The sequence below is a fragment of the Pinus tabuliformis genome, chromosome 6 (genome assembly GCF_031772625.1).
Source record: "Pinus tabuliformis cultivar Carrire ecotype Pingquan chromosome 6, CPIR1, whole genome shotgun sequence".
NCBI classification, from domain to species: Eukaryota; Viridiplantae; Streptophyta; class Pinopsida; order Pinales; family Pinaceae; genus Pinus; species Pinus tabuliformis.
Window position 1 is genome coordinate 1,420,872,920 of NC_142292.1, and position 16,332 is coordinate 1,420,889,251.

General features: G+C 36.4%; 1 protein-coding gene across 1 annotated transcript; it reads right to left on the bottom strand.

The window, feature by feature from the left end:
* Positions 1–14,578: 14,578 nt before the first annotated feature.
* LOC149263970 (uncharacterized) lies at positions 14,579–15,088 on the bottom strand. The gene has a single exon (XM_089393151.1). It carries the CDS (start codon positions 15,086–15,088, stop codon positions 14,579–14,581), a length of 510 nt encoding a protein of 169 aa, XP_089249277.1.
* Between the last annotated feature and the right edge of the window lie 1,244 nt (positions 15,089–16,332).

Below are 16,332 nucleotides of genomic sequence, written 5' to 3' on the forward strand. Positions count from 1 at the left end.
TGCGGATTTCCTAAAATCTCTGTAGCCAGTAAAAATTAGACTCGATTTTTCGAAATATTTTTTCTTTTTGGCACAATATTACTTTGGGATAGGGCCTCACTTGGTTTTATTTTGCAGGAGTTTCATTGATCCTATCTTGAGGAAGCAATCCTGTATATCAACTTAAGGAGGACTAATAATTCTCTAAAGATTCAGACCTATTATTGGTTCTAAACCCTGCGGTCATCACTGTTTCAAGATCTATTATAATTTTCGGTCCATTCTGAAGTCAGTGGTTGAAGGTGTGCGTCCCATATCAAAGATAAAATTTCTACTTTTAGACCTCTGGACATTAGACTGTTGCAAAATTTCTGAATGTTTAGTGCTAGGGCTTAGTCTTGAGATACTGAAATAAGGTATTGCAAACACATATAGGTATGCATAAAGTATTCACCATGCTCAATAAAGAAGTGGCCTAGTTACAATCGTTACCTTGGATTACATATTTATATACTTTGTACTCACCGTTGAGCCATCCTTTGAGCATCATGGACTAAGGCATACCATTTTAAGACCAAAATTCAAATCAAATTAATGAAGCATCTATGTAGGAGCACATTTGGCAGGTATATTGAAGCCTATTGCATGACATGTAATTTGGTTTCATACAGACACGTGCTAACCTGAAGGTGGAGGTGGTTGAATTTGAGGATGATATGGGTATATAATAGTTGTTGGATCCTTGACTCGATAGACTCTTGGCTAACTATACAATTGCTAGAACACATAGCAAAGCAAGAAATTCATTGGACACATGACAAGTATAATTCAACAATAGTGCAGAGGATCAATGCTAAAGATGACCCACATTTCCCTGTTGTTTAGTTTGATCGAATTATAAAGTGGTCATGAGTACGCCTTTTGAATAATTAAGGTTCATGTGTACCGATTCTATTATATTTTATGCACTGCCATTTTGTTGCACATTTTGAAACATCTGACTGAAATTATGTAGTAGTAGCTCAACAATGGAACAATTTGTAGAACATCACCTAGATGTGATAATTTGTTAAATGCTAAATGTATTATATATGTTTTATATGGTTAATTGTGGTTTATGGATTCATATTTGATCCAATTTGAAAACTGAAGGAAGCACTGCACCCAGAGATAGACTGGAGTAATTTTGTTTGAAGTAACAAATGATGCAGTAATATCTGATCTTGGAGACGTAACAAGATTTACTTGATAGTGACAACGTTCTAGGAAAATCAAAAGAATCCTTGATATAAAGAAGCTAGGGCTTAGTCTTGAGATACTGAAATAAGGTATTGCAAACACATATAGGTCTACATAAAGTATTCACCATGCTCAATAAATAAGCGGCCTAGTTACAATAGTTACCTTGGATTACATATTCATATACATTTTACTCACCGTTGAGCCATCTTTGAGCATCATGGACTAAGGCATACCATTTTAAGACCAAAATTCAAATCAAATTAATGAAGCATCTATGTAGGAGCACATTTGGCAGATATATTGAAGCTTATTGCATGACATGTAATTTGGTTTCATACAAACACGTGCTAACCTGAAGGTGGATGTGGTTGAATTTGAGGATGATATGTGTATATAATAGTTGTTGGATCCTTGACTCAACGGACTCCTGGCTAACTATACAATTGTTAGAACACGTAGCAAAGCAAGAAATTCATTGGACACATGACAAGTATAATTCAACAATAGTGCAGAGGATCAATGCTAAACATGACCCACATTTCCTTTTTGTTTAATTTGATTGAATTATAAAGTGGTTAGGAGTACACCTTTTGAATAATTAAGGTTCATGTGTACCTATTCTATTATATTTTATGCACTACCATTTTGTTTCACATTTTGAAACATCTGACTGGAATTATGTAGTAGTAGCTCAACAATGGAACAATTTGTAGAACATCACCCAGATGTGATAATTTGTAAAATGCTAAATGTATTATATAAGTTTTATATGGTTAATTGTGGTTTATGGATTCATATTTGATCCAATTTGAAAACTGAAGGAAGCACTGGACCCAAAGATAGACCTGGAGTAATTTTGTTTGAAATAACAACTGATGCAGTAATCTATGATCTTGGAGACGTAACAAGATTTACTTGATAGAGACAATGTTCTAGGAAAATAACAAGAATCCTTGATATAAAGAAGCTAGGGCTTAGTCTTGATACACTTAAACAAGGTATTGCAAACACATATAGGTTTGCATAAAGTATTCACCATGCTTAATAAAGAAGCGGCCTAGTTACAATAGTTACCTTGGATTACATATTCATATACTTTGTACTCACCGTTGAGCCATCCTTTGAGCATCATGGACTAAGGCATACCATTTTAAGACCAAAATTCAAATCAAATTATTGAAGCATCTATGTAGGAGCACATTTGGCAGATATATTGAAGCATATTGCATGACATGTAATTTGGTTTCATACAGACGCGCTAACCTGAAGGTGGAGGTGGTTGAATTTGAGGATGATATGGGTATATAATAGTTGTTGGATCCTTGACTCAATAGACTCTTGGCTAACTATACAATTGCTAGAACACATTGCAAAGCAAGAAATTCATTGGACATATGACAAGTATAATTCAACAATAGTGCAGAGGATCAATGCTAAAGATGATCCACATTTCCCTTTTGTTTAATTTGATCGAATTATAAAGTGGTCAAGAGTACGCCTTTTGAATAATTAAGGTTCATGTGTCCCTATTCTATTATATTTTATGCACTGCCATTTTGTTGCACATTTTGAAACATCTGACTGAAATTATGTAGTAGTGGCTCAACAATGGAACAATTTGTAGAACATCACCCAGATGTGATAATTTGTAAAATGCTAAATGTATTATATATGTTTTATATGGTTAATTGTGGTTTATGGATTCATATTTGATCCAATTTGAAAACTGAAGGAATCACTGGACCCAGAGATAGACCTGGAGTAATTTTGTTTGAAGTAACAAATGGTGCAGTAATCTCTGATCTTGGAGATGTAACAAGATTTACTTGATAGTGACAAAGTTCTAGGAAAATAACAAGAATCCTTGATATAAAGAAGCTAGGGCTTAGTCTTGAGATATTGAAATAAGGTATTGAAAACACATATAGGTCTACATAAAGTATTCACCATGCTCAATAAATAAGCGGCCTAGTTACAATAGTTACCTTGGATTACATATTCATATACTTTTTACTCACCGTTGAGCCATCTTTGAGCATCATGGACTAAGGCATACCATTTTAAGACCAAAATTCAAATCAAATTAATGAAGCATGTATGTAGGAGCACATTTGGCATATATTTTGAAGCCTATTGCATGACATATAATTTGGTTTCATACAGACATGCGCTAACCTGAAGGTGGAGGTGGTTGAATTTGAGGATGATATGGGTATATATTAGTTGTTGGATCCTTGACTCGACAGACTCCTGGCTAAATATACAATTGTTAGAACACGTAGCAAAGCAAGAAATTCATTGGAACATGACAAGTATAATTCAACAATAGTGCAGAGGCTCAATGCTAAACATGACCCACATTTCCCTTTAATTTGATCGAACTATAAAGTGGTCATGAGTACGCCTTTTGAATAATTAAGGTTCATGTGTACCTATTCTATTATATTTTATGCACTACCATTTTGTTGCACATTTTGCAACATCTGACAGGAATTATGTAGTAGTAGCTCAACAATGGAACAATTTGTAGAACATCACCCAGATGTGATAATTTGTAAAATGCTAAATGTATTATATATGTTTTATATGGTTAATTGTGGTTTATGGATTCATATTTGATCCAATTTGAAAACTGAAGGAAGCACTAGACCCAGAGATAACCCTGGAGTAATTTTGTTTGAAGTAACAAATGATGCAGTAATATCTGATCTTGGAGACGTAACAAGATTTACTTGATAGTGACAATGTTCTAGGAAAATAACAAGAATCCTTGATATAAAGAATCCTTGTATGGAAGTAAACCTTTGGAAGCACCTATAACTCAACAATGATATTAGTGATGATTGTGATTTGACAACCACGATGATAGAGATATTGTGGCAATGTATCTTTGAAAATAATAATGACAACGTGACAACTAGAATTTGGCAACATAATTTGAGTAGAAATCAAGTTATGTTTTGGTAGTTGTGGAATGGTTTGATTGGTCACTATGTTTGAGCAGAACTAGATTTTGTGACACATTGAGTAAGATCATTGTATGCATGGAAAATTGATGAAGCAAGAGTTTACATGCTAGGTTTTGATGTGCAGATTGTGCAACAGTTAGATTGAGAAGAGTTGACCAGTGAGGATTCTGGGATTTGATAGTGATATACATACTAAACAGAAACAACAACATTTGTTTTGCATTTATTTTGTATTGATTTAGAGCATAGGAGGATATAGTCTGAAAATTGTGAAACGTGGTCCGCCCACTGATCAAGGTGGCAGGATGGTGCAAGGCAGGAGAGTGGAGTCTCCTTCAAGTCGGATCCTGAGAGCACTTCAGGGTGATAGGGTGGTGCTAGGGTAGGTTGTAGCATGCATAGGGCGTTGTGATGTTTGTCCAGTAGCAACTGGTAAACAAGGTGTTGGAGCATCGATCAGGTTGGAGCTCGAGAATTAGGGTGGAGTGTCCTTCCGGTTGCAATTGATAAATAGGGTGTAGGAGCGCCCTAGAGGTTGGAGCTAAAAACTTGATGTAAATTTTTAAAACAAAAATATTAAGAAGCATTCAATGGTTTTTGTCTCGGAGGGGTTTCCACATAAACATTTGTTTTCTACCATCTTGATGGTTGTGCTTTGTTGAATGGTGTTAATTATTGTTTATATGATATTGATTTGTGTTGATGAAATCATAAGGATAATTAATGCTCTATGAAGTTAAAAATAATAATTGATAAGAAATACTGATTCACCCCCTCTTAATATTTCCAACAATAATTTTCACATATGACTTCAATAGGATGAAGAGAAGTCAACAATTTCCTATTTCTCCTACATAACTCCATTCTCTCTCTTTCTCCTTTCTCTCTGTGTGTGTGTGTGTGTGCACGCGTGCATCAAAGGTATTCCAAAGACATGTTGTTGATAGAGAGGCCATAGATCAAAATTTCAAATTCCGCTGAGTCCCTCGAATTTAAGGTGGCTGTTATGGCTAGCGACTGGTTTTCCTTTCCTTCAAGAAGTGGGGTTCCCATAAGGTTTTCCTTGGAAAAAAAATAGTCTACACAAATGTGATTGATTGGTAATTTTGGTATTGAAATTCCTATATGAATATTTAAATCTCCGAAGTGATGCTCATGTAAGTTGGTTGATTATTGTTACAACTAGGTGCAAGTCATGGGATATTTTGATGGAGTAAATATATTTTGATCATTACCTTTTTTCCAAATGATTGGTTTCTTGAGTCAAATTACTAATATTGATTGAAAGCATCTATCAAATGAAAAACATGTATAAATAACCTAAATTATTTTTTATTAAGTCCTATAATATTAATTAGTAAAGTAAATATTCAATATCTATTGATAATGTTCATGAATAAATCAAAGCTTATATTCTAATAACACAAATAAGTGTTTCAAAATATATTTCTCATCCCATTTGGTCACTTGAAAGTAATGCTCATAGTTCCACAAAAACTACCCATGTGTAATCATAAAACAAATAATAATCAATAAATTTGAATTTTTTTCCTTATAGCCAAGGATAAAAAACCCTGGAGGCTTCATTACTATTGGTGGTCGGTACTTAGGATAAATTGCTAGTGCCTAATTTCTAAACACTAAAACACTTAGGGATAAAAAAATTTGAACTCATGATCTCCCCAACATCCTGTGAGAGATTGCACATCTAACTCATGACTGCTAGAGGTAATCCTCAAGGCTATTATAACATTTTTACTTACAACTTAATAACATGCCATATTTACTTGAAGAGTATGTGTGTATCTTTCTTATTGTCCATCTCTCTCTCTCTCTCTCTCTCATATATATATATATATATATATATATATATATATATATATATATATATATATATATATATATATATATATATATATATATATATATATATGGGAAATCATAATTTCGTTATATATAAAACACTGTTAGATTATATCGTATAACCATTTTCAATCTCTCTAAAATAGACAAATACAATGGTATGGAAGCTGATATTGAATAGCTTATTTGAGTTCACCTTGTTATTCATCCTTCATTATGTTATCATTATTCCTCACATTATCCTATTTATTTTGATATGTTATTAGAGTAATCCAACTGTCGTTTGAACTTTAGGGCATGAGACAATTTGTAGATTGTTGTTGTAACAAATTTGTTCTAGTCTTGAGAAGAGGATCCACCATTATGATTTTTGAGATGGAGTATTAAATCTTTGTTGGAGTAGATAACATATTAGTTGAGGATCCAACTATCAATTTGAAAGTGTTGCCATATTAATTGAGAGTTAGAGGGAGTCTTTGTTACATTTCAAGTCATCATCGATTATTAGTAGTCATATCACCACGAAGCAGTTCAATAGAAACCATTATTTGGAAGTGACCATTGTAATACATATTGTGTCATCTAATGAAATAAGATACAACAACTAGATTTAAATACCGAGTGGCTATCTCCATGATTCAAATTGTGAGCAATGGGTTATCAAATTTCATAGATACTAGATTTTTAAAGAACTTTCCACTCATATGATTGATGCATGTTAACATCATATATTCGACTATATTGTGATTAAAGGACACACACACACACATGGGTTTGGAATGACCATATTAAATCCAATAATTTGTGTATGAACCTGTCCACATTGAATTTTTTAGAGACACTGTTGTTTATGTAAGGTCCCATATGACCTTAAGACTCTAAATTAAGTGCACAAACCAAAATTACATCAAATTAAATAAAAATTACAACAATTTCATTAAAAAATACATATAAAATAATGAATTCGAGTTTGCTTCCTTTTACTATTATTAAATTATTTCCTATTTTTTCACCAATTTCACACAAAGATTCTTGTAGAGATTTAACTAATTTGAGAAATGCATATGCTAAAAGATTTATGGAACCTAAATATGAAATAACAATGTACTAAATCATGTATACTTTATGATTGAAACAACTTATTTGAATCCACATGCAAGTTAATGCAATACATAAGTAAGATTACCAAAATATTGATTTACACATTTTTACAAACACTTTCATAGTAGATTTATTAAATTCATTTTCACATTTATACAAAAAATTTCCAGGCATAAGAAGTTATAGTCATTAAGACATTTACTCTAACACTCTACATGGATAAAAACTACAACCATTGAGGCTTTTATTGAAATACTTTGCATGTAAACTCATTTAACTCATTAAGGAATTAAGGCAAACACATTTTAGACTATTAGCCTATAACCATCAAATCAAATCACACACAAGTAAGGGTCTAGAATAAGTTTATGTTGTATTACACAATAAGTTCTTAGAACATAACCTACATGGTCGTTGAGTAATTCTAAAAAGCTGCTAGATTACAAAATTGAGTTTTGAAAACTTATTTTTTTTGGAATCAAAATGGGGATTCTAGGTCCACATGGCATGGATACCCTATGAAGTTGTGTTGGTTCATAGTTGAACCGTCCAAAAAAATCATATTTCTAAATCACATCAAAGATTTAACTTCTAAAATATGTATGTACATTTCGTCAAATATATGGCATGCAAAGAAGCCATTGAAACCTCAATTAGAGAATACCAACAGAAATGAACAAATTATCTATCTAGACTTTTCTAATATTACAAATATTTCAAAGTAAATGGAATACATAAAATTCCCATAATAATAAGAAACTAGATCAAAGAATATCAATTAAAATAAACATTATTGCATGCCCCCTTTGAAATATTTTACTTCTCCTCATGAGTAATCTGTACGAGCCATGGTATTAAAAGAGGGAGATATTATGTTGTTTTAAAAAAACTTTTACAAAGTTTGTCTTCTTTTTCCCTTGCATAACATTTATACCTTCACAGATGCCATACAAACTGCCTGGTTACTTGAAATGTTAGATGAGAAAAAATATACCATATGCTTAATAATTAACCATGAAATTTGAATAATTTTAGAGGAAATGTTCAAAGCATTTCTCAAGTTTATAAAAATTATCTAAAAAATTAGACAACACAATATAAAAAGGAAATTAAATGGAGCTGAAAAATATGCTTGGATCTTAGTTGATTTTCTTCCTTCAACAACTCCATTGGAACTTAGTTGAATTTCTCCCTCCAACAACTTCGCTTGCCAACCCAAGAGACTATTCATTTTTTCCACCCAACCATATCCAATTGAAACCATTTTTCCCTGGAACCCCCAAGTTGTATGAGCTCACAAATAGTACCAACTTCAACAATAGTGAGAAATGTTAGGAAAATTAAGGAAAATACCTTATCTTCCTCTCGACACTACTCAATCTCCATCAACTAGGCAAATCTACTTGGAGTTTTAGTTCAAGAATTTGGAAATCATTTCGGCAACATCCGTCTACTCTCCAGGTCTCCCCTACCATGGGAAAAATCCTTCATTATTTATAGGAACTGAGTGGGGTGACACCTCACAATTCTGATGCAAAATTAATTTATTTTTAATTTACCATAATTCATATTATTCACCACCACCTAAGATGACACTTCCCTAATTTTCATCTTTATTTGATAACCTAAATTATGTAATATTCATCACCTATTGTGTCCACTTTAGGAATTTTATTATTATTTATTTTTCACAGATGGATAATAAATAATTTTCATTAAAATAATATTTATTTTAAAAGACCCTCTAAAGTGTGTAAATTTGGAGTTAATTTAATTTAAAGTTTAACTTAGATTAGTTTACCTGGTTGATTCATGCCCTTGAGTGGTGTTTTTTTATTGGAGAATAGGAATTCCGCACCCCTATTGTGCACTTATACCGACTTATTAGGACTCCACACCCTTTCCATGTACCTAGCACTCCACATCTTAGTAGAATAAAGATGCCACCCTTGATCTATTCCAAAGATCCAAGACTCCACACCTTGATCTTCCAAAAAGTTAGGACTCCACGCCCTAATATTTTTCATAGATTCAAGACTCCATGTTTTGATCTTCCATGGGTTCAATAATCCATGCCCTAACCGCCATGGATTCTTGTTTATTCTTCTTTGAAGCTCCAAGATTCACCTCAAGGTACTCGTTATGAGCTCATACCAATTTGATGGTATGTTTACAAGGTCTTATTTCCCTAGACCTGCACACATCATAACCTTATAGATTAAAATAATCAATTAAAATTCATAATGAATTAATTCAATCACTTTTTACCCAAATGTGTACATGACCTCCATAATCATTTATAATTGAGCATCCTTCTCAGCAAGTAACTAAGTTCTAAGCCAAATCCTACTCAATACAAGGTTAATAATACATAATCATTCATTATCACAAGATCATAATCATTTATCTTTTATGCACAACAATGATCATATATATGTCACAATCATATGTCATATACCATGTCATTCACTAAATATAGAAAATAACATACATATAACATGTTCTTAATCATTGTTGATCTGATACACATAACCAGTGTCATATAACCACACATGAGAAGGAATACAACTATGTAATATATACGACAACGTTCCCCACTGAAATAACTGATCTAAGTCCATAACATATATGTGTGCCATACATAATCCATAAAAAATCACCTTCATTAGGTGTCACAACATTGTACTAGGAATCAATGGGACACTACATACTCCTCCTAGAGAAAAATTGGCCTGAAGTTTAATTAAAAAAATCGAAACTCAAGACACATAGTAGATCTACATCCAACAAGTAAATAGAAGCAACAAAAATATAATTGATCAGAACTTTTGACAAGACATCGATGAACCCCCCTTTTTTATAACAAAACTTGACAAAAGGCGGAAAACATTTATGTGCTATCAAAGTTTTATTTGATTCAATAGGAATTGGTTAATCTCATGATTCTAACACATATTTTCCTTCAAGATAATCTTTTACAATTTAGCATATACACATATGATATTTTTAGCAGTACCAAAAACCAACATCCAATTTGTTCTTGCACTTTTCCTTTACTAAGGACAAAATTTACGTATGTTGTTGTTTAAGTTTGTCACCAAGTCACTTCAGGGCAAGAAATTTGTAATTGGGGTAAATAAAATATCATCAAAGCCAAATCAATATATGTTAGTTTAGCTAAATAATTGATTCTCAATAATAGCAACTAGCAAAAAACCATATTCTGTCACAATACGAGCCTTTGGAGGAAGAAGTGCTAGGCTTGGAATAACCATGGCCAACAAAACACTTGCAATGATGAACTTGCAAACATATATAAGTTCCATACCAACTAACCAAATATTGAGATCCCAATAGATGTGGACAACAAACCGAACAATTGGACAACATGCTAAGACAACAAATATGAAATCATGATAGGTTCTTCTTGACGAAAAATTGATATATATATATATATATATATAATACCCAAAATAATTAGTTCAGGAAAGAAATTTAGTGGCATGCCGATGACAATCTCCCTGATTGAAGCCACCAAAATCAACAAGCCAATAAATGCAACAGAATCGAAAGCATCACTAACTCGGTTAATCCCATAACCTCCTACTACCAAATTAACTTCTAGCGTGGTAATTGTCACCAACACATAACTTTGGGGATGTGAAACATGCTAACATCACCCAAAGGAGTAAAAAGGAAACCTTGATTTCCAAACATATGATCATGTCAACCACTAATGCAATTGCACCATCGACGACATGAAACTGCTGAAGCAAAGTAGGATCCTTCAAAATGCACCATAATTTTCCAAAATACGACACATATAATTGAAAAAAAGAAGCACAAAAACAATAAGGAAGAGGTAATTGATACCATAAGTAAGATCCTAAAACAAATCATGCAAAAGCACGAGCAAAAAGTATTAAGACTCGAAATTAAGATCTTTGCTAAAATTGCTTCATAAAAAAATTCTACTATCACAAACATCAATGACTAATGTAACATATAACTCTAATATTGTTCATTCAAGCTGAGAAGAGATTCCACCATAATTTCACAAGGGAAAAGATATATTATAGTTACAATACAAAAACAATATTATAATAAGAACCACATCATTTTTGCAGAATCTATTTTGCAGTACCATTTCCTAACATAGACATTTCCAAAATTTCACTTTTTTTTACAAGAACGAGTATGGGTTTATATTAGACTTTGCCCAAAATGCCTTTCATCGGTTACATTTGATCGGGCATAGCCCTTAAACTTTCTTCCACTAATTGATCAAAGGCCCCAAATCCTGGGAACCCGCAAGATTTACTCGAGACTATCGAGTCTATCTCCGTTATTTTCCCTATCTTAAATAGACAAACAAACTGATTAAGAAAAATGCAGAAAAACATGACAATCTTTATGGAATGGAGTCCCAACTCTTAATTCCATCTGCCAAGAGACAACCAGCGGGAAGAGGAACTGCCCTGTTGGCTTCCAAATCAACAGCTTTATTGTTTTCCCTCAAAACGTGGAGGAAGGTTGTAGTCCGGAAAGATTTCATCAAGGTTCTGATTCTTGAAATGACTCTTGCCAGTCTAATGTCTACAGGAGAGGAATCCTCTACTAAGACTTTGATAATGGCTTGAGAATCTCCTATAATGCTGACTTCTGAGAGACCAATAGCCTTTGCTTGCTTAAGACCTTGCAGAAGTGCCAAGGCTTCAGCTTGCATGCTGGTAGACTGCCCTAATCCCCAAGCGAACTTTGCCACAGTTATGCCCTCTTTATTTTTTATAATTCCTCCTGCCCCAGCCAATCCAGGATTGCCTTTCGCTGCTCCGTCGAAGAACAAAGAGAATCTGGATTGCCTGAGGAGCAAATCCGATAGATCATTCTCCTTCCCTCTGAATTGCCACTCTTTTATGGCCTTGTGATGCCTTATTTCGCCAGAGAAATGGAGGTCCATCGAGGCACCCCATTCTAAGTCATGCTGGCTCAGATTCAAATCCGACAGATATTCCCCTAGACTTTCTTTCCAAAGGCATTTTGTTTTGGTGATGATGAACTGTGAATTTAGACTTTCATCTCTGAAAACTCTTCTATTACGCTCGAGCCAGATCTGCCAGCAAGCGAATTTCGGCAAGGAGAGCCATGCAACTATGAATCTTTCATTTTTTGGGAGCGTTTCTGGGTAGTAATTCCGCCAGTTTGCAAAAAGATCTGATATAGACATGGGTAAAATGAATTCAGATTTCCAGTAACTCAAAAGGCCTTGCCAGATTTCTCTTGAAAATTTACAGTCCAGAATGATATGCTGAGCGTTCTCCTCACTGTCACAGCATAAGTGGCATCGAGAGGGACCATGAAATCCTTTCTTCTGCAATCTGTCTGCTGTTAAAATCCCTCTGTGGCATAACAGCCAGCAAAAAGAATCGACCTTAGGCATGGATTTGAAGTTCCAGATCCCGTTCCAAACAGCAGGATTAGGGGGGACATAAGGACGATCATGAAGGCATTTGTAACCTTGCGCAATCGTGTAAAGCCCTGGGGCGGCTCCCTAACCACGGGCATCCTTCTTACCCACGCGCAAAGGCGCCATACCGTTTAACAAGGAAAGAAGAAGATCGCGAGCTTGAGACAGCTCAAGAGGGACGGGAGGGAGTCTCCAGCGCAGCCAGTTTCTGCCTTCCCATTGCGAAATGTCCCAAAGAGTGTTGCAACCTGCGTTGTCCAACCACAAACGCAGCGCATGAAGAGAGCAGTGAGACGATAAAGGGGGGTGCATCATAATGTTGTCTTCCCATATCTTACATTCTTTGCCGTTTCCTGGAATCCAATACGCTCTGTCTCTGATTAAAGGGGCTGCTTTGTGGCAGAGTTTGATCAGCTGTGAGCCTGTGGTGGGTAGAAGGGCGTCCAAACATCTCTTCCTCTTTCCCATGAAATATTTCCTCCAAAGAGCTCTTTGCGCCCAACCTGGATGTGGTCCAATGATTCTCCAGAAGATCTTGGCTCCCATGGCTATGTTTTGGAGGCTGAGATCTTTAAAGTTAAGGCCTCCTTCGCTCTGGGGCTTGCAGATTTTCTCCCAACTTACCAAAGGGATTTTCCTGTCATTGTGATTGCCCCCTTTCCAGAAGAACTTGTGAATGAAGGCTTCCATTTTTTTTATGATGCCTGAAGGGGCTAGAATTACAGAGAATTGAAAAATGGGGAGGCTACTGAGAACGGATTTGATGAGGACAGTTTTGCCAGCAAGATTTAGCCATGAGAACCCCCAAGCTTGGATTTTGGCCTTAAATTTGTCCAACAGAGGAACCCAATCTCTGCTGTAAGCCAATTTGCGGAAGATGGGGAGGCCCAAATATGTAAAGGAGGACCAGTTGAGGGAAGCAGTAAAGCCCAGAATTCTTGAAATGGCAGAAAGGGTGGAAGCCGAGATATTCCAACAAAAGATTTTACACTTACCATTGTTTAAACTACTGCCTGTAGCTTCACTGTAGTCGTCCAGGACCTCCTTGAATCTTGAAGCAGATCTGGCGGAGGCAGCCCCTAACAAGAGGGTATCATCTGCGAACAGGGTGTGATTAACATTTTTAACCCCTCTGGCTATATTGAGCCCCAAGATCTCTTGGTCAACCAGTTTCTGATCCAGGTAGAAACTCAGGATAGAAACATGAAGGACGAAGAGGAGTTGAGAAAGGGGGCAACCCTGCCTAAGCCCTCTTGAAGCTTTAAAAAAACCAGATGCTCTCCCATTCACCAGAGGGGCGATCCAAGGATCAACAATACAAGCACGGATCCATTTTAAAAAGCCCATTCCAAAGCCAAATTTTTTCAGGACTTCCCAAAGAAAGCTAAGTCTGACCCGATCAAAAGCATTAGCTAAATCTAATTTAATTACCATACCTTTCTCTTTGTGAAGCTGGCTCGAGTGAATCGCCTCTTGCACGAGGATGAAGTTGTCAGCAAGCTGTCTCCCCTGAACAAATCCGCCTTGGTTCTCCGGGATGATGGCTGGAAGAATACCTTTTAGTCTGTTGGCAATAACCTTTGTGATTAATTTGTATCCAATATTACAAAGAGAGATGGGGCGGAACCAATTGAATTCTTTAGCACCCTTTTCCTTGGGGATGAGGGCAAGGAAAGCTGAATTGGTGCTGCCCCAAAATTTCTGGCAAGTTTGGGATTTCAAAATCATTTTGTAGAGGTCTTTCTCCACAATCTGCCAGCAGGTTTGAAGAAATCTTGCAGTGAAGCCATCTGGGCCCAGGGCTTTGTCAAGCTCCATGTCGGAGAGAGCATCTTTTATTTCCTGTATAGAGATCTTCGCTTCAAGTTGTTGATTCATTGAAGGTGAGATCCTAAGGGGAACTGCCTCCAAAAATTTGGAGTTTGGGTCCGTCACGCCCTCTTCTATATACAGGTTTTTAAAGTGGTTGAAAGCTACTCATTTTGCTATCAAAGTCTTTGTGTTTCGAGTTGCCATCTTTGATTTCTGCGAAAGAATTGAAGCTCTTTCTGGCTTGAGCTTGTTTATGGAAGAAGGCAGAATTTCTGTCTCCTGCTTTAAGCCATAAACTCCTAGACTTCTGTCTCCAATGCTCTTCCTCCAAAAGGCAAGCTTTATGGAAGATTTGCTGGAGCTCAGCTTCCTTGTCTAGAACTTCTTTAGTGATTTCTGCATCTTCACTTTGAGCATGGTGCTGGGCGAGATTGTCTTGGGCCTGCTTTCTCTCTTTTGCAGGGGAGGGAAGGGATTTGGCCCAAGTTTTAAGAACCGCTTTCAGTCTTCTAAGTTTTTCTTCCCAAATGAAGAAAGAAGAACCTTTCACTGGCAAATTCCAACAGTCTTGAACCAAATTCAGAAACTCTGGTTCCTTGACCCAAAGAGGGTTGAATCTGAAGGGGATGGGTCCAAGATCTTTGTGGCCCAACATCTCAAGCAAAATGGGCTTATGATCTGAAACACTGCATGGGAGGATATGCAATCTGGATTCTAAGCCCAGCAGAAGGAAGGAACTCTGCACCAAACATCTATCAAGTCTAGCAGCAATGTGACCAAGACCTATTCTTTTGTTAGACCAGGTGTACTTACCATTTTATTGGGGGATGTCAAGCAGATCCCAGTCCTGCATGAGGTCTTCCACCCATTCCCTTGCAGGGTCCCTTATGATTGTGCCTCCTCGCTTTTCCTCCATGCGCATGGTAAGGTTTAAATCCCCTGCCACAATGATGTTTTCCAAATATTCTGACTCCGACAGTTGTCTGATGGAGTCCCAACACTCCCTTTTCTCCCCTATATTTTTTGGAACATAGACATTGAAAAGGCTGACTGCCTCCCTCAAGTCCAAAGGCTGGAGCTTCAAAAACAGCCAGTGGGTGTTGTGCAACTCGGTGACCAGCCTATACTTGAGAGGATTCCAGAGGGAGCCTAGACCCCTAGAGGCTCCCTGTTCTGAAACTGCATGTCCGCTGCTTCCTTTCCAAATTTTTTTACTGATTTGGAGAAACTCCTTGTCCTCAATTTTGGTCTCCTGAATCAGAAGAATGTCTGGGGCTTCTCTTCTTATAAGGCTTCTTGTTGCTTCTTCTTTCACTTTGCTCCCCATTCCTCTGCAGTTCCAGGAGACAATCTTCATCATTTATTTTTATGATGATGGGCTCCCTTGGAGCCTTGCACTTGGTTTTTGGTCATCTTCGGATTTTTGCCAAGGAGTTTCTCCAGAGTGGGCTGACTACCTTGAAGCTTGTCTTTGTAAGTTTCCTGATCTCTCTTTTCTCTAGCAGATTTGCGGCCTCTTGCAGATCTTCTGACCGATGTCTACATGTCTCCTATTTCTCCATCCTCCTCAGACTCCTCCGAGTCATGTTCCTCCTCAGATGCTTCTGTTTGCTTTTCCTTGTTTCTTACCGTGGCACTTTCTTCAGGTCTTGCATCTGCTGAAGTCGTTTTTTCTGGAGGTTTATCTTGCTTATCTTCTTCCTGAGGAGTCTCTTCAGCAAAGCTTAAGACCTCATACCTGTTTTCTTGGCTTTTTGGCGGAGGAGCATTCTGGGTGGAGGCAGGTTGGGGGCCATGTACCCCAGATTTCTTGTGGGATGTCTTTGACCTCTTGACCTGGTTCCAGCCCTCTTCCTTACCTTTCTTTGCTTCCCCTTTGTTCAGGCACCCTCTTGCAAA